This window comes from Cyanistes caeruleus, chromosome 6 (genome assembly GCF_971803275.1).
Source record: "Cyanistes caeruleus chromosome 6, bCyaCae1.hap1.1, whole genome shotgun sequence".
Lineage (NCBI taxonomy): Eukaryota > Metazoa > Chordata > Aves > Passeriformes > Paridae > Cyanistes > Cyanistes caeruleus.
The window spans coordinates 41,985,285-42,007,993 of record NC_141706.1 but is presented as its reverse complement, the minus strand read 5'-3'; the positions used below and the strand labels follow the sequence as shown (position 1 = coordinate 42,007,993).

Sequence of the window (22,709 nt, the reverse complement as noted above, 5' to 3'; positions counted from 1 at the left end):
ATTTTGGAATGTCCCTACTAATGTCCCTAGTCAACTGTGATTTACAGAATACAGTTGATAATGACAAACTTTCTCTACCTTTCAAATTCTGCTTCACAGCTAAAGCAGCCGTGTGGGGTGTCTAAAACTGCTGTGTGAGAGCACAACGTCACCTTTGGTGCAGTTAGGTACAGGTTAATACTGGAAGGCAGTAAGGAGTCCGATATTTAGTTTATAGGAGACACAAAACTATCATTTTACAGTTGAGAATGGTTTGATGGTTGCATCTTCTAACCGTTTTAGGAGACACCAGGGTATCAGTATCTACCACAACTGTTTATCAAAGTACAGAAGAAAAGTAGGTAGGGCTACATTCTTCAAGTCTTCATTATCTTTATTATCTTTATTATTTAAAACTGGATATTCTATTGCTACAGCAGAGTTCTGCTAAAGAACTGCCTATACATGAGGCACCAGACACTGAACACAAAGATCTCATCTTTCTTGCCTAACACCACAGGAGGAAGTCCCTCCAATGTCCTTTTGGGTTAATTTCTGCCCACATTTACATGCACAAGCACCTACTGATTGAATTTCATACATTGGTGGTATACAACACTGTTATGGAGGGCTGAATTTACCTCCAAATGTCAGTCTTAAGCCTGCTTCCTAAGGTTACCTGTTTGAGATAACTTGCAAGTATATTTTCATATAACTTCTGTGGCCAGTGATGAACTGTTTTTCTCAAAACATTCCTTACTGCTTTCCTATCAAGTTACAAGTACTGCTAAACGTTGGGCAATCTTACCAGCCCTGCCTCTGAGATGGGGCTGGATTCTGGCTTTGATTTGTAAGTTTCCCAATAAGGAAAGAAGCCCTGATTTGGTGTGACATTGGGAAGGCCAGCCTCACTCCAGCTGTGCTCCCTTTCTTTCCAGTGCTGAGACAGAATCCTTTCCTCTAGGTGCATATTCCTTGTCTGTGGGTCACCCCATGGCCAGGAAGTGCAGGCTAGCTTGCAGCCATGATCCCTATAGAAGTGCAAATGCAGGTTTCCTCTTGGCTTTCTTTGCACAACCAAAAGAGTTAGTGCAATAGAATTGGGAGACCACTAATATGGAGACTTTGGAGTTAAACTACTGAGCATCTTATCAGCATGGGCTGTGTTAGTCTCTGATCTGTTTTGTAGCCTTTGTCTGAATTTTCTTTTTACTGTTAATTCTGAGGTGGAGATGTCATCTATCTCATATGTACAGTGAGGCCTGAATCTTCACTGGGGCCTTTCAATATTTAAAATGTCTGTCAATGACACTGGTCCTCCACTGTGAAATAGTTGGGAATTGGGAATCATTAGCATAAGATTCAGCAGCCCCAGGCTATTCCTTCTCTCATCAGAGTGGGGACTGGGACATAGACTAATTGTTGTATGTGAAATGTTACTGCAAAAATGACACAGACAAATGTTTCTCCTCTAAAATAACTGCTGACATTGTCAGTGCAGCACACCACTTACTTTGAGAACATGTTGTAAGCAGATAACATTTCTCTATCAAAATAACTGTCCAATGCTCCCTTTATATTAACTTGCAAGAGGCAATCTCAATGGTGCTTCTCACTGAAATATGAGCAAAAAGTCTATCAAGTCTTTGCACTCTTTTGATCTGCAACTTGCTGCTTTCTAAATGAACAGAACTGCCACTAGATCTGGGTCTGGGTCTCACCTTAAAATGTCAAGCCAGCTAAGAATCTTGTACAAAACTTTAAATTTCTGTAGACTCAGTTTAGCTAAACTCCTATAATCAGTGCTAGTATTAGGGCCCTATTAGCTGCTGGCCTAAACTGGTGAGGCCTTACTGACATCTGTAGAATGGCATTTCTTTACAAAGATAATTTGGCCTGCTGATCTAAAGGCTGGCCCTGTATGAAAAAATGGGTAGAGTACATTCTTGCTTTGAAGAAGATTGACACACAATACTTCATCATTTTAATAAGTTATCTTTGTCCACTGAGACCAGTGTTTACACAGAAATTTTACATACAGAAAAGCCCCAAAGAGCTTTTACAGTAGGTTTTACAGTACAAAAATATAACCTTGTAACACAGAAAACTGACTGAGAGAAAAAGCACATGCAATATGCTTGGATAAGAAAATAATGCTAGTGTCTTACTTTATATAACTTAGAGTCAATCAGAACACTGGTATTAAAAGCTTAGCTGTGGCAACTTGGGCTGGAATTGGACTGGAACTACTTTACAGCTGACTCCATTTTTTGAGGTATTGGTACCAGGGGCACAGGAACTGAAATATCAAATCCTATGCACTTGTGGGAGTAATCTGTGGCCTCTTCATGGATATTCAATTTTACCAGCATAAGTCAGTGGGTCCAAAATGGGTAAAATGTTGGGTACAAAAAGAAAAATGGATATGAATAGTTTCTCCTGTGCTACTCACTCATCAGGTGGATCTCTGAACTCCTAAGGAGTTAAACACAGGTGATGAAACTTTAAAAGAATATGCTAATAGCCATGCCTTTAAAAAAGAAGTAAGTTGTAGTTTCCCTTATGTTTGTGTTAGATAGTTAACTGAAAGCTCTTAGGCAAATGATCTGATAATTATACCAATTTTCTTCCATGGCCACTTATTATTCTCTTACAAAAATGCAGCTCTACCACAAAGCTATCCACTATCAGATCAAAAAGGTCTCCTTAATTGGCCTGGGTCATAGTTTGAAATGTAGTGAGCAAAGATGGTGTTTGGAACATTTATAACTGTATATCCACAACTTTCTCCCACTAGAAGTGCTGTTTAATCTAGTACAGCTTACTCTAAGGACATGTGAGACACAAGAATTTCTCTTTCACAACCTGCTTCTTCTAAGATCTTCCCTAAACAGGAATGTGTCAATTTGTTTTTAATGTCTTTGTTGAGTTTCTCATTGTTTTCCTCACATTCAACATAACAGAATGAATTTCAGGTCTTTGATCTTTAGGGGTTATTTCTGGTATTTAAAAAAAAATATTTCTGTTAAGGAAGTTTTAAAAAAAAATCAACAAAATGAAAACAAAAGCTAAGAAAATAGGAGGAATCCCCACAGCATCATTTACTGCATTCACTAGCAATGGGCAGAGAATGAAAAGCTACCCTGTTTGCAGAATCAGTACCCCATTTTCAGCCAGTTCTATTTAATACCATTTGAAGCCTGGTAGTAAATTCAAAGGTTACAACAGAGGGCAAATCCCAATATATTCACAATGTGATCTTCATTTATCAATAAAAATTAATGAAGAGAAAACTTGGTACACATTTTGTTGCCTCTAATAAAGTCCTTAAGGAATGTACATTCTTTCCTTGCAGAAGTATAGACTGGAAGATCTGCAGAAACCTGGTTTCACATTGCTAGAACAATTCTAAACAAACTATAGATTTAATTTGTTTGAATGGCACCTTTCATACAAACCCAACTGTCCAAGCTCAATTGAGATTGCAGAATGTTAACTTTCTGATCAAACAAACCATCAGAAATACATCACTTTCCCATTTTCCCTAAGTGTCATCATCGGGGCAAGGAACTTTCCCTCTTTACAGTAGTAAATGATAACACTTTCTTCTTGTGCCCTTCTCATGTGCCCTAGGACAGTGCTATTATTGAATTTTGCCATGCTCTACCACACTATTCTGATTATTTTTCCTGGTTTGTGTGACGATGTAGTTCTTTTCAATTAGCAATTAATCTAGAAATGCAGATTTTAAAAGCTTGAGACTGTTTCTTTTTGTGTGTCATGATATTCAATGGTGGTGAATATGGCATAATTTCATTACAAGAATAGTGAAAGGCATTAGTAAGCTTTTAAGTATGTAAAACAGTCTTTTCAATAAAACTCTAAAATGGATTTTTTTAATCCCACAATACAGAAGAATCATTTTGTCATAAATACACTTCCTTCTTATTTTAAGTCCTCTCATCAACAAAATAATTCAAATTAATTAATAATCTTCATTGGACTTTAGGGAGACACATCAAATGCTTGATAGGACTACATGTGTTTTACTCTTTTAACAACTGAGTAGAACTATGAGGAACAAATACCAAATCTTAATTAACCTTCTGATTCAGAAAGTCACAACGTAGTGTGTGCCATTAAAACAGCAAGAAGTCCTGTGATCTGAGTCACTGATCTTTCCTTCCACTTGTCTTGGATCAAGATTTATTGCTGTTGCCTATGGTACCCGGAGACAGGGTAGAGCTAGCAGCCTGAAATAGCGAACTCTTGCCTAACTTCTGTCTTCCCTTGGCAGTTGGAGGTAGAAGGGACATGAGTAAGGGCAGCTTAATTTCTATTTTCTGTCCTAAGTAGTGATACAACTGAAGCTAAACTGAGGTAGAAAGTAGTTAACTGCTACAAAGTTTACTTACTTCTCACTCTTCAGCCTAGAACATCAAAAAAGTAAATTTGAAATAAAAAGCATTCCAAAACAAACAAAAAAAAAAAACCCACATAAGTGAGTTTACTTAGGAAAAAGCACTGTAATGCATATGATTTTGAGCAATAATTTCAGGAAGAAGAAAGATAATTTCAGAGTATTTGCAGATCTCTGAAAAACACGCTCTTCTGTAGTCAGTTCTGAGGGTAGCTGACTGAGGAAGAAGCTTCCAGGAAGCTGAGGCTCTGCTAAGGAGGAGTCCTCCTAGCTGAGCAATGACTCAGCCCCGTTCCCAGTAAACACCAGCATGTCACTGGCATTTTTGTCACGTCAGCGTCACTCGTGTGCTCACCACACGGACGCGTCATTGCAGGAGCTGGCCTCCCAAAGAGGAAACCTCTCACCCAGCTCCTGCTGCAGGCTTGCGTCAGAACCACCTCGTAAACACACCTGGCTGTGCAGCAGCACGGGAATGTTTGCTGATTGCCGGGCCTGCAAAGGCTGGCACCTACTTTTGGAAAGTCAAGACGCTGACACTATGTTTGTGCTCCCCAGGCTTGTGCAACAGTGGAGTGCCTAAGAAGAGACTATGGTAATGTAGGAGGATTTAAATCCAAAAAGCTTTTCACGATTGCATTTCTGAAAAAAAAAAAATAAAAATAAAAATAAAAATTAAAGGTTTTCTGTAAGAAAATGTTAACAATATACTTAAATTCTATAAAACTAAATTTTACCTGATATAGCAAGAAAGCTTCTGTAATATTTTATCTCACTGCTTTGAAATGTGTAGCAAACATTTAGTAACTTTTTTTTTAGAAGTATAATATTCATCCTAAAAAGAGAAATGTATGGAATTATTCATCTTTTGGGTTTGGAGGAGTCGGTACTTTCAGTGTTTTCATCTAGGTTATTGTGTGGGTGGCAGGGATAAGAGTGTTAAAGCAAAAAAATAAATAATCCATAAATAACCTAACAGTTTTATTTCACTGGGCACAACTCTGGTCTTCAGCATAAACTACTCCCTTAAATTTATGGAGGTGTTCAGGGCCTGCTTATATCACACTCTGATCTATTTACTACAGAGGAGTGATATTTTTAGGAACATCAGCTTGGCATGTACACCGAAGTAGGCAGATAGCTAACAAAAACATCAGTTATCCTGGCTTCTAGTTGCTGTATCAATTAAAAAAATATGAAGGAATCCAAGTCTTCTTGTTTTGTTTGAATTGTAGGTGTATTTCAGCTTGATTTTTGGTCAGTTTTGTATTTTCTATAACAAAAGTCCAATTATTCCAGTCTGAAGCTTTCAATCCTTACTATCACGCAGTGCCATTAAGAGTGCCCATGACATTTGTCCTGCTATCAGCTAAAACTCTATAGAAAACACCAGCCTGAATATAATATAAAGGCAGTAATAAATGTTATTCTTTTTGGAGCTGTAAGTGAAAAAACACTTAGGATTTTCCCATTGTGAGACAATTTTCTGGAATCCTAGCTAAAAGTGACTTCTTTTCCAAGAGAATTAAAACCTTTTGAGAACACCTGCAATGCCTTCTTGTTGAGAAGCTGTCTCAAGCAGGGTGTCCTTTACAACACATCTCAGAATCTCTGTCTGCAACCCAGTCCCTGATTCTTGCTACCCTTGGCACATTTTTCTGTTATCCATGTGTCCCTGACATTATTCTAGTAATTGTGCTGACATTTTCTCTTTTAAAGCCAGGTTTTAATTTTCAGGTAAATACTCAGCAAAAATGATGGTAATTGCTCAATATAACACTCTACAGAGATCAATCTGCGTTGACCCTATGTGGCCTAATTTCCAAAGGCATTGTCAGTCACTTACATGTGTGGTCTGCTCAAGTGTAGTCATAAATATATGGCATTATTTAAGACTTAATATAGTAACATGCCTCAGCAACTCACAGTTCCATAAGTGCTAAGACATTTCTGACTCCAGCATTACTATCTTCTTTTGTAAAGGAGGAAACAGAGACACACAGTGATTAAGGGATTAGGCCAAGGTCATACATGAAGTGCGTGCCAGCTACTGCTAGCATTCAAGTAATTTTCTAGCTGAATAAAAAATATGTACCTTGCACAAGCACAGGGAACAGGAGTTGTTTTTGCAAGTTTCACACAATGCTCAGTGTGGTTTTCTTCAAAGCAGCTACGACTGTCAAACTCCATTACTTGTCATTTCAATATATGCCATCACTTGCCTTCCCCATCTGGCTGCAGTAACCCACAGAAAGTTCTTCCTCAGAAGGCTTAGGCCCAGCACTAATGGAACGATAGTCATGGGCTGGAAACTTGGGGGTCTGAACAAACCTTAATACATGTGAAAATTCAAATGAATGTGAGTAATTCAATGCAAATGCGATTCTAATGTCTTTCTTGTCTGCTAACTGCACTCTTACTTGCTAGTGATTTCCTTCTTAGTAAGTATTATAGAGCAGCCACTTTTGAAGAGGCAGTTCTAGTTCGGTGCTGTATGCAGAGGGAGTTTGAAACAGTAACTTCAGGGGCATCACTTGCTGTGTTGTATTTCAACGGAGTACTGCTTGACACAGAGAGAGTAGAAAATAATTTGATTGCCCATCAGCACAGGCAGTGGAAAAAAGTATTAATCAGTCAATGAACATACATATATTGTAAGAAGTATATAATCAATAAAGTGGAAATGATCTGGTCAAGATTATTTTCAGATTTGTTCTGGTGAGAAGAAATCACATAACGAGGAGCAAAAATCACTGGCACTCTTAAATATTGTATAGATGAAGAAAGATCCTGATTCCTGATTGAAGCTGTAATGCTCAATGTACTTCTTTAAGAAAAAAAAAAAAAAAAGGATATATGAAATTGGGCAATTCATGCAACAGGACATTGAATATTTATGTTTCTCCTTTTAGAAATAACTATGCAACTGAAAGATATTTCCAGCATTTAAGTTTTGTACTCCTGCTTAATAATACTTTAAATCCATGATTCACATCCTTTCCAAGTACAATAGTTAAAATTTTGATTTTGTTCCTAAATTAATCTGTATTTTTATATACTCACATTGTCCACAAATAACCAGACACCTGAACCAGAAACTGCATTTTTTGTGAAAGGAGTGAAATTTTTGTTTGATTTCAAAGTCTTTGGTCTTCAAAAGAAAATTTTATTTCTTTATCTGAAAGTTTTCTTCACGAAAAAAGTGAAGGCAACTGTTCTATCATCATGCAATAGGATCACTTAGTAGATGCAGGTCTCTTAAGAACGGCCTAATTCTGCTGCTTCTGCGCTGATGAAAACTTAAAGACCGAGTTTCCAAATTAAAAGGCTGCAGACTCAGTCCTCCTTGTGTCCTTAACTTGAAACATATCAGAAGTCTTCCTGGCCTCTGAAGGACAAGCACAGGCAAAGGATACACATGTAAACCTCGTCTTGGCTGGAACAAATTGCAGTTAAGAGAGACGTAATGTGGTAAGACAGAAAGGCTAAGCTGCCTTAGAAATCAGAAATAGGGACGAAAGAACTACTGTTCTTGTCTTCTGAATAAAACCTGCACCAATAAAGAGAACACTTTCTAGAGGTGTTATTGCAATACAGACCAACAAAAATGTTGGCATTCGGCAAGTTTTAACCAAGCATGACTGCTATTGCCTTTTTCTTCAGTGTGTAGTTTTAGCCTCCTAATTACAGGAAATGTCTATGATGTCGGTACGAGTGACATTCGAATGTACAATAATCTTATTTACTGTACTTATATTAATAGGCTTAAATTCCTTTGCAAAACATGTCATACTACAGAGAATAGAATTGTTTTCAAAATCCTTAATTTTAAATTTCTAGCAGTTTGCTTCCTTTGTCTTGTAATCATTTGCAAGGTAATTGCACAGCATTTTGCAGCACGTGTGGGAGCGGACGATTCTACTGCAAAAGGTGTCTCAAGGTACACGGCGTAGTTGCAGCACTTCAAACTCTCTGATGGGTAAGAGCAACCTAAAACCTCCGCTCTGTGAGACCAAGCACTGCGGCGCTTAAATCCGCTCACCAGATCCCTTTAACGGAGCTGCTGGGGGCATCAAAGCGTTTTCAACAGTGGCCCCTGAAAAGTATAGGCTTCACCGTAAAAGGGTATTGTATTGAAGTAAATAATCAGAATACGGCAATAAATAAAATGGCCTGTAAACCATAAAAAAATAAATCCGCGTAGCCAGGGAAAGGCCACCGGAGCCGGGGAGGGCCCTTGGCCGGGCAGGCCGCGGCTGGGGCTCCCCGGGACCTCGCTCGCGGTTCCGCAGCGGCGGCGCGGGCGGAGCGGGCCCGCGGAGCGGCCCCTTCTCCGCGGGGCTCCCGCAGCGCCCCCAGCGGCCGCTCCGCCGCCTCAGCTCCGCCCCGAGCTCGGCTCCTGCCCCGCCCGCCCACCCGCGCCGGGCGGAGCGCCATGGATGCCGCTGGCCGCCGCCTGCCGCGGGGCTCGGGCTGCCGCCGCCGCGCCGCTGCCCTGGTCTCGGCGTGGCGCTGAGGAGGGCTCGGCTCCGGCGAGGAGGCTGCGGGAGGCTAAGGTGAGCGGCGGGGGTGGCGCGGGGCCTCTCCGGCCCGCTCTGGGAGACGGCGCCTTTCCCTCGCAGCCAGGCCGGGTCACCCTGCGCGGCCTGCGGCTCGCCGGGAACTCGAGCGTCGCTGCCCGGGCCTGTCGGAGCGGGCCGAAGCTGCGGGCGGGGGGGAGGCGGCGGGTGCCGTGAAGTCTGTGCGAGAGGCCGGGGGCAGAGCGGGGCGGCGCTGCCGGGGAGCCCCTCACGCCACCGGGTGCCCCGTGCGGGGGCGGCGAGGAGGGGGAGGCGGTGCCTCCCCTGCCCCGGGCGGCGCCGTGTGGGGAAGGGGCCCAAAGCGCCGCGCGGGCCCGGGGCCCGCCTGCTGTGTGCGAGCAGGCCCGGGCGGCGCGGCATGAGCTGGGCTGCGGCCTGGCCCCTGCTCCGGGGCGGCGCTCCCGGGGGTCCCGGCCGCTCGGCACGCTCCTGTTCTGCGCGGTGGTTCCTGTACAGCCCGTCTGGGATGTGAGAACAGCAGGTGCCTGCGTGGAACTTACCCCACTTTCGCTGTCTCTTAGATTTCTTATTTGTCTCGCTATCGCCCATCTCCCCGCTCCCGGAAATAACGATTTCGTCGTGTTTAGGAGAACTAGAATACTTATTATACGATCCCACTTTTACTGTCTGAAAGTAGTTTTATATAGGATTAGAGCAGAAAATGCAGTCTGTAAACATCTTGGAGAATTATAGGCATTGTGTAAAACACAGAATATCAATTTACTAATATTAAATTACTTTTTAGAGTAAGATAACATCAAATATATAACTGGCAAGCAGTAGTTGAGTGAACTGTAATATTATGGTCCTAAATCATATAAAAATCTTATCTGTTGTACTTCTGTCACATCTTTGAGTTTGAAGCTATTGTGAAACAGCTGATTCAGTGTATGTTTCTTCATATAATACTAATTTCTGATTCCCTTTTGTAGACATGCCCTTGATGGAGTTATTTTTTAACTATTAACTCATTAGCAGCAAGTAAACAAGTAGGCAGACTTTGTCCACATTAAGCTTCTTCCTCCCACATCACCTCCCCCCTGTTTGTGGGGACACTGTCCAGCATTTCATATTTACCTATCAGTTTGATAAACTAATTCTTCTTCTCTAAGCTGTATTTTAAGGGTATTATTTTTCTTGTATGTCTAATTTGGAGAGATTGGTTTGTAACCTGTTAGTTTTTGTATGAAAATAGTCATGTTTATTGTGTTTTTGGGCAAGGAAGGTGAATTTGAGTGTTTGTTAAGCACAAAGTAAAAAGCAGGCACGTATGCCAAAAATATCTTAACATTTTAAAGGGACTTTTTTGGTCTTCAGTTTGCATGTACAACTGTGGCATTGGGCCAGCAAATAATGTTGTTTTCCTTATATGTATGTGAATTATTTAAATTATTCACTGGATTTTTTTGAAAGGTATGAATTATTTTTTTTTTTTTCAAAGAAGTCCCCAAATAATCCAACAAACTTCCAACTCTTGAAAATGGAAGAGATTTTTAAGTTGTCATTTTTTATCCTTTGACATGAAAAGTCTATTTTCCTTATATTTGAATGCTATTTTAAGAGATGAAGGATTCATAAAATGTTTCCAGAGATTTTGCAAGTCTGTAATTGTAGATCTCAGTCCTTTATTTTATGGATTTCTATTTAAAATGTGAAATCCATTATCTTTTTGTATTTGGGTATTTTCATCAGGAGGTAATCCATCTCTCATAAAGCTGAACACTTTATAATAAGATGATATTAAAAGAGGGGGATGGGCAAGACATCACTTTCTTTCTCTTTGCTTTAAGAATACACAAAACGGTTAAGCATGACTCTTCTAGCTTTAATTTTGAGTTATCCTCAAAACAGAACAAACTCATTACTATTTACTTGCTTATAAAGCTTGAAAAAAAACCCCATTTGCTGATAAAACATGTGAAAATTTCTTTAATTCAGCCCAAACATATGCTATACGTTAGAGAGGAGCAAATTCAGAAAGTTCAACAACAAGATTGTGATGATGATTACTTTTTTTACTTTTTCTTGCCAGGTGAAAACTGCAAAAGCGTGAGGCTGACTGAAGAGAGAAATTAATTGTGCTGAAGTTAGTCTGGCTTCAACAATTAAAGGATATTTTGGGTACTTTTTAATTGAAGTGGAGGCGGCTTTGTTTTTTTATAAAAAACCATGGCAGATGTGGATCCAGACACGTTGCTGGAATGGCTGCAGATGGGGCAGGGGGATGAAAGGGATATGCAGCTAATAGCACTGGAACAGCTCTGCATGCTGCTTCTGATGTCAGACAACGTGGATCGCTGTTTTGAAACGTAAGTAGTCCTGGCTCTCATTTATGGAATGTTATTTTCCCCTTTCTGCAGCCGAATGTAATATTTAACATTCCTAGAAACTTTCAGCCTCAAAGATGTTTTTACAGTTTGAACTTCAGTTTAGATCACTGGACTCAAGTGTTTCTGTTAATGTCACGTGGAGTACCCTTGTCTGATTAAAAATGTAGTGTTGTTTGGGTGATACGCAGTGCCTGCTCTGACACAGGAGCTGACTGCAACTCTTAATACATTTCTTTAAATTAAATGATGTGGATATGTGTGGTGGGGTGGTTTGTTAGGGTTTTTAAATTTTTTTCTTTTTTTGGGTGGGGTGGTTTTGGTTTTTTTTGTGTGTGTGTATTTTGGTTGGCATTTTTTTTGGTAGAGAAAAACTTTTTTTGCACTAGGATTATAATGATCACCTAGATATATTTAAGCATCCATACTCACAGTACTTTTATCATGGGATATAGTAGCTTTTTTTGAGTTCTGTAAGTCCAAGCTGAAATCACAAATAACTCCTGTTCACACAAATATTTTGCCCCTTCTTTGGAGCATGTTGCTGTTCATGCCACCCTCCTCAACTGCATTTGTGCATGTCATATAGCACAGTCCCTGCACTCAATCTTTTTTATATTTCTCAGGGCACAAAGTGACTATGTAGTCACTTCTGTTACTTATTGCTGTGCTTGTGTTACACTTCTTTCTGTGGGAGCCCACCACTAGTCTGGAAGAGGTAGCAAAAGTGTAAGGAATCACAACTTTTACTTTTTTAGTTGGTTTCTTCAGTTCTGATTTTCATGCTCTTGCCTGTCTTCCTTTTTGTGTGGGTTTTTTTTTTCATTGCTCTCACTTTGTTTTCATAGTAAAATATGGCTAGTCTTTTTCAGATACATCCTGCTTTTTAGGTGTATATGTTCAGAAGCATTTGAGAAGGTTACACTGTTTAGTTTTGTAGCTATGAAGGAAACAGTTTTCAGACTTGCATCTTAGAAGCTCTTCTCATGACTGCATTTGTTACAGGAAATGTAAAATTCATACATCTCTAAAATTTGTAGTAGTTGTGGAGCATTGAGCATAATTTTGTACTGTGCTTTAGAAGTTGAAGCTGCCTGTTCTTTGCCTTGGTGAGCTTACAGGTAAAATTTTGATTTGAAGAGCCTTACTGTAGTGAGATCCATTTGATTCCCTGCCTATCCTCATACTACTGATACTGGGGGAGCCTCAGAATTCACCATGGTAAAAAAAAAACTTGGTAATTAAGAATGAATTTTTCTGATGTATCTGGGTGAACTGCCTGCTTCAGGATATTCTGTTCAATAGTGGTGTAGAATTAGACATAAGCATTTTTAAGGTTATCTTCTGTGTATTTGAGAGTCAGGAATGAAATGTCAGCTTTAAAAAATACAAACCAGTTGTGAGTTTTATGCATTTTATTTAGAACAGTCTTTTATTTCAATATAAATGAATTAAATTGTCCAAGTGCTTCTTTTTTTCTTAAAATTATTATAATTAATGTTCTGTTATTGCACTGTTGTAGTTTAGAAATTATTTATGTCTGAAAGAAGAAATATTTAAAATGCCATTTGGTATTTTTTCTTTTCAGTGTTGGTATAGTTTAATTTTACTCGTCTTCTAAGTTCTCAGTTTCTTTTGCCCTTGTAAGTTTTCCTCAAAAAGAGGAGAATGAACTGTAAATAGGGGAAGAAGTTACCAAAGTTCTCTGCCTGTTGAAGGAATTTTGCAATAACGTTGAAACTGCTACTTTTTATTGGCTACCATGGTATTTGGTGAGCTGACATGGTAGTTCATTACCTTCTTTCCATTTATCATCCACCCTTTTTATTCCTCCCAACTATACTCTTGTTCCTGCCACTGTCAGGGCTTACTGGACTCCTCTAATTCCCTGAAAGTGCAAGTTGCTCCTTACACCTGCTGAGGAAGGCTTTTAGTTTTCTGCTGTTACAGTGAGTTACAGCATATAGAGAGGTGTCTGATGAGCACTGGAGGTGGAACTGCATAACTGGAAGTATGGGAGAAGCAGAGAAAGGTATCAAGTCTTCAGTGGACAACTTCTCAGTGGTTGTCTCAGGTGCTTACGGGTGCCTGCATTTCAAGGTGGCTTTATTTATCTTGGAGCTCTGTAAGAAACAGATGATATCTTGAAAAGTATTTTTAAAGTCTTTCCAAATGACAGTTCAAATAGCCAAAAAGTGTAACATGCTGAGAGGGTATAACTAAACTAATAATAGATAATATTTTATAGTTCCTTTTCAGCTTGTTTTTTAAAGGAATTGCTGTTTACTGAAATAGGAGATTTATTGTGTGATGGAAAGGCTACTAAACCCCCATTTTTCAGGAACTAATTTTGAAAATATTTTCAGTGCATGCCTGATTGAGAATATGGATGTATTTTTCTGTTGGTAAGAAAACCAGCCTCTAGACTTTACAAACTTTTTTTCTTCTACTAAATAAGAACGGCATTTCCAAATTTTTGAATGCTGTGTGCATGTTATTTGAACATCTTGGAATTGTTGCTATTAGTTATATGTTAACAAAACTTTAAAGAAAATTTTTCATCTGTGAAATTCAACAACTTTGAGATGGACTTCTAAAACAGTTTCTTGGAGAATGAAATGGGATGTTTTTCACGGCTTAGAAGTAACTTTAAATATTAAGTATTAGTCCACTTTTACGTAAGAAATTATTTGCTTTTGTGATGTAAGCTAAGAAAAAGCCCGTCATTTTAGTGAAGTATATCTGATGATTAAAAGCTGCATAATAAAAGTGAGAACTGGCAAAGCTGTGAAACAAGACCACATTAAAAATACTGACATGAATGCTATGCACCATCTCTAAAACCACAGAACAGTTTCCATACTGCTTTCTTAAGGAGTTATGGGCAATACACAATATTACTTGGCAAAGAAAGCACAAATTTGAATGGGAAAAGAAGTGCTGAAATGTTGGATTCAGAATCTTGCACTTCATTTTTGCAGTAAAGTAACACCGTTACTTTGCAGACATGTTCTGAGGGGAATGATATAGGTCATGATAACAGTAATAATTTGCTTTTGTACAAGAATATTGGATATTGAAACTAGTGTTACAGGTCAATTCCAAACCGGAAGCAGGCCCACATGCAGGGTGGTGTATTTCATAATGTTCTTGCAGAGTTCTTGCAGCATCACAGCAGATTTCACGGTATGCAGCTGATTAATTGTTAGTGCTGCCAAATAATTGATGTTTCTTTACTTCTTTCCAGATTTACATATTACATCCAATTAAGTTATTTTGGAAGTTACTCATATGTTAACATTACAAAAATCAGTGGCATATTCATCTTCTGGTGATAATGAGTCACAGACACTGCTAGTCACTTGGCATGAAGAATGGCTAACATTTTAACAGCAGCAAAAACCACTTGGTTGAACTACAGAAACTTAATGAATGAGGAGAAATGGTTTTGTTAAGTATTTGAGTTGGAGAAAAATGGCAAAACTGTTGTGATTATAAGTGTTAGTCCCAAATTGTAGTTAAACTGTGCACTATTAAATCCACTTGAACAGGAGTTTAGTATTGCATTTAGTATAAATTTAATTGAAATTATGGGCTTTCTTTTGTCTTTTAAATTACCTGTAACAGTTTAAATGTGTGTAGAGACTATTAGTTGCAATCTCACATTATAAATGTAGCACTTCTCCACACAGGTGTTTCAATTTATTCCTTTTTCACCTCCTGTGACTGTTTCACTTTTTTTTGGTGAAATAAAATTAGAGCTCTTCTGGTCAGGCTTTCTGTTGCTGTCTGTCAGAGTAAAAGTACTTAGCAATTAATTACAATGAAAATTTGTAGATTAAGGCCCTAAGTATTACAAAGTAAGACCTGCTTAAAACCTTTTCTACACAGCGGATGAAGTAGGCCTTATTAATGCTCAGAAGGAGAAAACATCTTCCTCTTTGGCTGTTCTGTGGGTTACCTCTGTAAATTTGGCATTAACAGATTTGGTAAGCAAAAAATTATCAGGAGTTACCAGCCCATTTGACAAATAAAACCAAATTGTACAAAGGGTCATATGTTAGGGTTCTAATGTGTAAAATAGAAATAATTTCAGTTTATTTTTTAGATCAAATATGTTTACTTTAATTCACTCTAAACCTTTTTTTTCTCCAAAATATCTATTCACTTGGGAAAAGGCATATATCTTGTATTTGCTGACAAGTCTAAGAAGAAATTCTAGTGAATTTCACTCACTCACTGTTGATGTGAGACTGTTAGAGTAATGTGGAACAGCTTATCTTTAGCTGCCTCTACCTGCTTAAAACAACATTCTCCTTTCTTTATCAGGATTGTAAAACTCGAGTAAATCAAAGTTACATCTATAGACAAAAACAATTTTTCCTTTAGAGATAGGGATAGGAATCCAAAGTGCTGGTTTTCAGGAATATATTTACAATCTGGCCTGCCTTTAAAAGCATCTTTGTAATTCAGAGAGTCAAGTGCCCTTTAACAGGTCTGACAATTGTGGAGAAACTAGCAGGCTGAGAGAGCACCTCTGTTGGTGTTGTGTTGGTGATACCTCTGTTGGTATCAAGGTGGTTTCATGTTTTGTTATTTTAAGGAAAAAAAATAAAGATCATTGGAAGGAATAATCATGAGGAAAAAAAAAATTGATACACTTTTGTGATGGAGTGCAGCAGTGAATAAAGTAGGAATGGTATTGCTGTCAACAATAGACTACAGCTTTCATTATTTTAAACCATTCGAAGCATATGTTCTTAGTGAATTATTGGTGTGCACTAATGTAGACATCTCTCCCAAATTTTATAACTTTTATAGTGGCAAGTCTCATGTGATTCCTACTAAGCTTTTTTTTCTTTTAATGAATGCAGAGCAGTGAAATACCAGCACTAATTTACTTTGTGACCTCCAATGTAGTGGGATCTTCAGCATCCTGTAGAGTGGTTTTCTGAGATGGAAGTAGAGGTGTACTCTGTATTTTTCAGGGAGCTATCTTGTTACAATGTAATGTTTAGAATTACTCCTGATTTTAGGGCTGTTTTGTTGTTGTTGGGTTTTGTTTTTTTCTGTTTTTCAGTTATAAGAATTTTAAAATACTAATGTCTTTCTGGTCGCTCTTTGTGAAATGGGAATTATGGCCTCATTGTTGCTGGTATTGTGGAGATTAATTAACCTTGTGTACTTATTTTGAGAACCACAATGGTTGCAAAGGTCAGAAGGGAAGATTAAGTCTAAATAGACATCCTTTCTTCTGTCCTGGCCCTTATATTTTATATGGTTATTACTGGATTGAGCATCTTGTTTGATGTAAGCATAATGTGTAGCTTATGCTTCTGAGAGGGTGTCCTACCTAATTTTACCCTCTCTTTTGCTATTGAATCTGCTACCTAAGTTGTCTTTGTTGAAATTTGCTTGCTCTTTTCCATAAGAATTAGCCAGTCTCATGAAATCTGTAGACTGCAGTCAGTTCACCTTTTCCTATTTAGATTAAAAGCCAGTAGTGTTCTTACTATGAATGTACTCTACACACATTTCATCAGCTCTTGATCTTCCTCCCCTTCTCTAGTTCTTCAGTTTACAAGTTCTTCAGAAATACTTTCCAGTGTTGCCTTCATCCATGCTCTTTATAGTAGTGCCTGTGACCTACTGTTAACAGTTAAACATGCCAAGTTGAGTTAGATGTTTCCAAAACTTTGTAGTGTAACTGTGGGTTTTGTTATCTGTCTTCAGAGCTGTTTTCAAGGATATGAGTGCTTTCTGGTTAGGTATGGCTCAATGACTTGACTGAGGTCTGTAACTTGGCATTTGTGTGTGTTAAAACACATTTTGTTTTAATGAGCCCATGCCTCTGGGTAGTCCAGACAATTCATCACATTGTCACTATTTACTAGTCTGGCATTTAAAAATCTTTTTTCTAGTGGAATCGTCAAGTATCCTTTGTTTTGTTCAGAATTTTGTGTGTGAAATAAAACTGAAGTGATTCTTGCAAGTACTGTGCAAAAGATGGGTGCAGAATGTTATTTGCAGAAGGTATCAGGTTAATGAACTTTTGAAAGTGTCAGCTCCTAACAGATTGGATGAGACCAATAAAAGATGTTACAGGAATTTCAAATCAGGGGCTTCCTTTTCTTGCATGACTACTGGTCAAGTGATTTTTAATATTGGCCTCTAACAAGAGGTGTAGATAGCACAGATGTTAAGTAGATTGCTAATAGGGAAGTGGAAGTTTTCTTGCGTAAGTCAGTTCTTTTTTAGAGCACCTGAGAATCTGGTAGAAGTTTGTGGGGACATGTGCATATTTAGGCACACATACAAAATCATACTTTTTATTTAAATTGTTTATTTCCTTTTGAAATGTTGACAGATGTAATATGTACTCCAAGCATTTTCTGTTTGCACATTTGAGGTTGCTACTAGTGGAAATCATGGGCAGGAAGACCTGTAGACTCACATTCTTTAATTTATTCAGCTATTGTGGACTAGGTGTCTGTAAAATATTTACAAAATGCTGGAGATTGGAGAGCTAACACGTGGAATTATTACCTTGAGGTATGGCATAGCTTTTATAAGATGCTGAAAAATACAAAAGGCCCAACAAATGCTTCATAAATTTAGGAATAAAGCAAGCGATAATTTATTTAGAAATACAGAAATTATCTATGCTGTGGAAGCTGGCATTTTTCTTACTTTTCATTTTACACAACTGATATTTATTGAATGTGTAGTTGAATACTAAATGTCCAATACTAATTGTCTTCCTGCCTAATAATGAACTCTCAAAAGAGGGTTCAGCTCTGTAATTTATTTAGCTAAAAGAAAGTTTGAAAGTGTTTTTAAATGTCAGATTTGAGTTCTAAATTGCTTTATTTTAGTTTTTAATAAAGTAGGGTTTCTACTGGAATTAATACAGGATGGAATTGTTAGTTCTTCACCTTAATTTTATTTGCCTAGGCTGTGACTGCAATTAGAAATTCAGAGTTGTGCAAGTTTTAATGTTTTGTAATTCTGGTAAAAGTATTTAAATTGCCAGTTAATTTTTAGTTGCTTTTTCCTTGTACCTTTAAAATATGGTATGGTGTGTCTAAAGTCTTATACATGAGTGATGTTTTCTGGACTTCATTTGTATTGTAAAAGTGTTATATGAAAACAGTGCAAAATGTGTTTTGGTAGTGAATCCAGAAGAATACATACAGGCAGTGCAGGTGTGTGGATTCTCTTATGGATGGTCTTGATTACTCTGCTGCTGGTTTTTGTTGCATGTGGAAACAAAACAGTCTTCCAGTGAAAGAAACAATGAGAGAAAGTCTGAGATCTCTTCCCTTAGAAAGAACTATAGAAAGGAAAAACAATCATTAATCAAACATGAGTTGGAACTACTTTTGCTTTAAGAAAAATTTGTTATGCAGGATGTTTATAAAAGTTTCAAAGTTGTGTGACATGTTGTTGTAAATGTTTATCTGGTATATTTTTCCTAAAAACTGTTATTAATAAGAGTTAACTTAAGTATTTTAGTTTTTATTTAAAATTACTATATATTAAGTAGTGTATATAGACACATATAATTCCTTATTTTCCCACTTTTAACTGGTCTCAGCAGATGGTATGCATTTAAAGATCCAGCTATTGCTGGCAGGCAGCTGAGCTTGGTTTTCTGCCACAAGTCACATGTCTTGGACCAGGCAGCTTCGCTGAAGGCTTTGTCACATGCCAGGGGCTCCGCATCAACTGAGTCCAGCGGTTACATTGGAATTGAGTAACACACCCTAATGCTAGCAGTACTTGTTAACTATTTTGGGGATGAATTGAACTGGTCTTTTTTCCATTAAGTTTTTTTTTAAGCAGTAGTGTAGTCTTCACTATTATTGTTTCTGTTTTAGCTAAGGATTTTAAGTGCATTAAAATATGAAATGTAATTACAGAAATGAGTTTACAGTGCCTGTTTTTACTTCCTTGGTATCTTTTTACATTGGCAAGCTGTAAAATCAGCTGAGTCACTTCATTGGAGTTTAAGGGATTAGCACTGGCAGGAGATTACTGCTGTAGCTATTTAAGAATTTTGTATCCCTATGGATATATCTGTTCCTAAAGAGGTGGGTGTGTGTGTAAAGATTCAGAAGTGTGTCAGCATGTGGAGTTAATGCTGATTATGGTGCTGTAAATTCTGTAGTAATACAATTATACTGACAAATTTTTTTAGCCTTTCTTGACATCAAGATGATTATGATATTTTGAAAAGGTTTTTAGATCAAGTATATTTTTTGCAAAGAAAAGAATGCATATTAAAGAATTTGTGTATTATGCTCTTTACAACCTAATAACTCATTTTAAGACTGAAAGTATGAATATATTTATTTAAATATAAATTAGAATCAGCACTTGTTAATGTGGTTTACTTATTGAAGTCAGTGCAGGAAACAGAGAATGCTCTTGTATGCTAATATAAATAGATCATAATATAGCTGGGAAATACTGATAATGAATATTACCTATTTTGGACAAACCTATCTTTCAGCAAGATCTTTGAACCATGGTGGATGGAAAACTTGGAAGATAGTAACTAACAGCAGCTCTTCTGTGGGCAGTACAGGAATGAAGTTGGGTGGACATTGAGAGCTGCAAGACTTAAAGTAATTAGCGAGAGCTCTAGTGTGGGTTGTAGAGTAACCTCATTAACTTGAAGTCAGTCTTTCACTAAGGAGTAACACAGAGTGACCTCATTAATTCACTAAGTAGTCCCTAATCAGTCTTCCAAAGTACACATTTGAAGTACTTTAGGAAGTGCCCAATGTGATATTAATAAAGCTCCCTAGAAATAAAAATCTAAAAAGATCTTACTTTCATTTTCATGTTTATTAGAAGAAGGGCCTGAATAGAAAGCTGAACTTTGGAGGTACCTATTTGCCATTATTTTCTGATTTGAAAGAATAAACACTATTAAAGAATGGCTTTTTCTGTAGTAAAGAAAATTTCCCACTATCTTTTTGCTTGTTCCACTGCAAATAGGTCATTGTGAACAGTGATTCCTCACCTGCAACTTTAGGAATTTTTCTGTGAGAGTTTCTTTTTTTTTTTTTTTTCTGAGATGTATTATAGATGTATTATTTCTGGATAAAAACAACATGTGAACCTGGTTTTGATACTGGGATGATTTAGAAATTATGCACTTAGCTTTTTTTTTTTTTTTTTGGTGGGTATTGATGCTTGCAGTAATGGCAGGTTTATTCGTGTATTTTTCTCTTGGAAACCAAAAGCATCATTTGTCAGTAGATGGAAGTGTACTAAAAGCTGACCATTGGTTGCTATCCTGTCACATCAGTTCATTCAGTGCTGTAGCTCTGACCTCAGTTTCCCTTCTGTCCCAGGAAGTTTTGACAGCCTTGTTTTTCCCATGTAGACTCTTTTCTAAAGGTGAGTCCAATGTTCAATTGCCTTTGTCTGTGTTATGGACACTCCTGGAATGTTTTGTTTTACTGCCCAAAAGACATACTGTCAAAATACAGTTTAGTTCTGAGCATAGTCTTAGTTGGAACAGCAATAAGTATATTACTAAAGGGCCCTAATCTTCCTCAGCCAGTATTTGAAGCAGTTTTAGGTCCTTTGGCTTGCCTAAGAAAGACAGTAAGGATTTACCTTTGGAATTATGGTGTAATAGTACTGCATACTTAACATGATTTGTCTGATTCACTCTTTGGTTCCTGCTGGTCTCACTTGGTGCTTCATTAAAAAGAGGGGCTGGTTCTGAGGAGGTGCTGTGCTTGGCCTGCTGGTAAGCAGTGGATTTCTCTTCCCTCTGCTGCCTTTTCACTTGAATGCCTTCACTTGAGGTTAGATTGAGTGAAGACTCAAGGGCTGCTCTGAAAACCAATTTCCACAATTCTGAGGCATAAAGACCATCAACTGAATAAGGGTAACACTTTCCCTCTCTTTTTATTGGTCAAATGCCTGCACAGAGAAGTCCCCAGTGGAGCTGCCTGAGCAGAAGGGAGAGGTGTGCTTTGAGCATCTGCTACATGGCTCTGATGGTGTTGCACCCCATCTCTCATTGTGCGGCTGGTGTTCCCACCTACCTCTGTTAGTTCTTTCTCTGGCACTACTCACACAGGCACATTCTTCTCCCTGAGACAATGTAGAGCTGATGCTCACAGTTTCAACCACAGGAGACCCATGTCATTGCTTAGTCCAGACTTGGGAATTAAAGGGTGATTGCTAAAAAGCTGACCTGTGTCCTTTTGTTTGTATGCAGTTATTGATAGAAAAGTTAGCTACAGTATAAAGACTGAAGTCCTTCAAAATGACAGCTAAGCAATTTTATGCTGTAATTTTTTAGCCACCTGTTTGAGAAGATCATGACTAGAGCACCAGGGATGTGTTCATCCTTCTTGCCTGCTATCACAGGCTGAACTGTTGATCTATACTGTGTGTGAATGACAGAACTGATACTTGTGCTTTCTTGTTTTCAGGAACTTTACACACTGATAAGACCTGAGGGAACTTCAGCAAGCCAAAAGAATATGAATTTGTCTGTATGGTCTATGTGTGCTTGTGGGTGTAATCTGTATATCTCCAGAGGAGACTCCACAACCTTTCTGTTTGCAATTGCTGAGTCACACCCCATGAAAAGTCACTGTTGTCCCAAGTTACTGGAAAAGGAAATATTGAACCCTTCTATAAAGGTAGAAGGGAGAACCCTGGGAACTACTGCCCTGTCAGCCCCCTTCTGTGCCTGGGAAGGTCATGGAACAGATCTTCCTAGAAGCTCTGCTAAGGCACACAGGGGACAGGGAGGTGGTTTGAGAGAGCCAGCACGGCTTCACTCAGGGCAAGCCCTGCCTGACCAACCCTGTGGCCTTCTGTGATGGGTGGCTCTGTCAGTGGACAGGGGAAGGGCTACAGATGTCATTTATGTGGACTTCTGTGAAGCCTTTGACAGGCTTCCTCCTAACATCATTCTCTCTAAATTGGAGAGAGAAGGATTTGCTGGGTGAACTGTTAGATGGATTAGAAATTGTTTGGAAGGTCACATGCAAAGGGTAGTGGTCAATAGCTCAGAGTCCTGATGGACATCAGTGACAAGTGGTGTCCCTCAGCAATCTGTTTTGGGACCAGTGTTATTTAATATCTCCATCAAAGACATAAACAAAGAGACTGACTGCACCCTCAGCAGCTTTGCAGATGACACCAAGCTGAGTGGTGTGGTTGACACACCTGAAGGGTGGGGTACCCTCCAGGGGGATGGACAAGGTTGAGAAGTGGGCACATGGGATTCTCATGAGTTTTAACAAGCCCAAGTGCTGGTGCTGCACCTGGGTCAGAGCAACCCCCGGTACCAGCACAGGCTGGGGATGGACAGATCAGAGCAGCCCTGCCCAGCAGGACTTGGGGGTGCTGCTGGGTGAGAGG

General features: G+C 38.6%; 1 protein-coding gene and 1 long non-coding RNA gene across 40 annotated transcripts in view; one reads left to right on the top strand and one right to left on the bottom strand.

Annotated features, from left to right (window-relative positions):
* Nucleotides 1-355: 355 nt before the first annotated feature.
* Nucleotides 356-8,695, bottom strand: LOC111930875 (uncharacterized). 2 transcript variants are annotated; one of them, XR_015288446.1, is made up of 3 exons: nucleotides 6,495-8,695; nucleotides 5,137-5,234; nucleotides 356-5,041 (listed from the first exon to the last, which is right to left on the bottom strand). It is a non-coding gene; the product is annotated as an uncharacterized LOC111930875 (long non-coding RNA). The 2 variants fall into 2 exon arrangements; XR_002865354.2 differs by lacking the exon at nucleotides 5,137-5,234 and having other exon boundaries at nucleotides 1,930-5,041; nucleotides 6,495-8,253.
* Nucleotides 4,755-22,709, top strand: part of HECTD1 (HECT domain E3 ubiquitin protein ligase 1) — a 64,696-nt gene continuing 46,741 nt past the window's right edge. For 23 of the 38 annotated variants that reach the window (XM_086894457.1, XM_086894451.1, XM_086894458.1 and 20 more), the window contains exons 1-2: nucleotides 8,696-8,955; nucleotides 11,012-11,288. In XM_086894457.1, the coding sequence (XP_086750583.1) occupies nucleotides 11,149-11,288 (140 nt within the window). In that variant the 5' untranslated portion in view covers nucleotides 8,696-8,955; nucleotides 11,012-11,148. Of the gene's footprint in view, nucleotides 4,995-8,274; nucleotides 8,379-8,667; nucleotides 8,956-9,264; nucleotides 9,461-11,011; nucleotides 11,289-22,709 lie in introns of those variants that run through there. The other 15 variants (XM_086894452.1, XM_086894436.1, XM_086894431.1 and 12 more) reach the window with 9 other exon arrangements.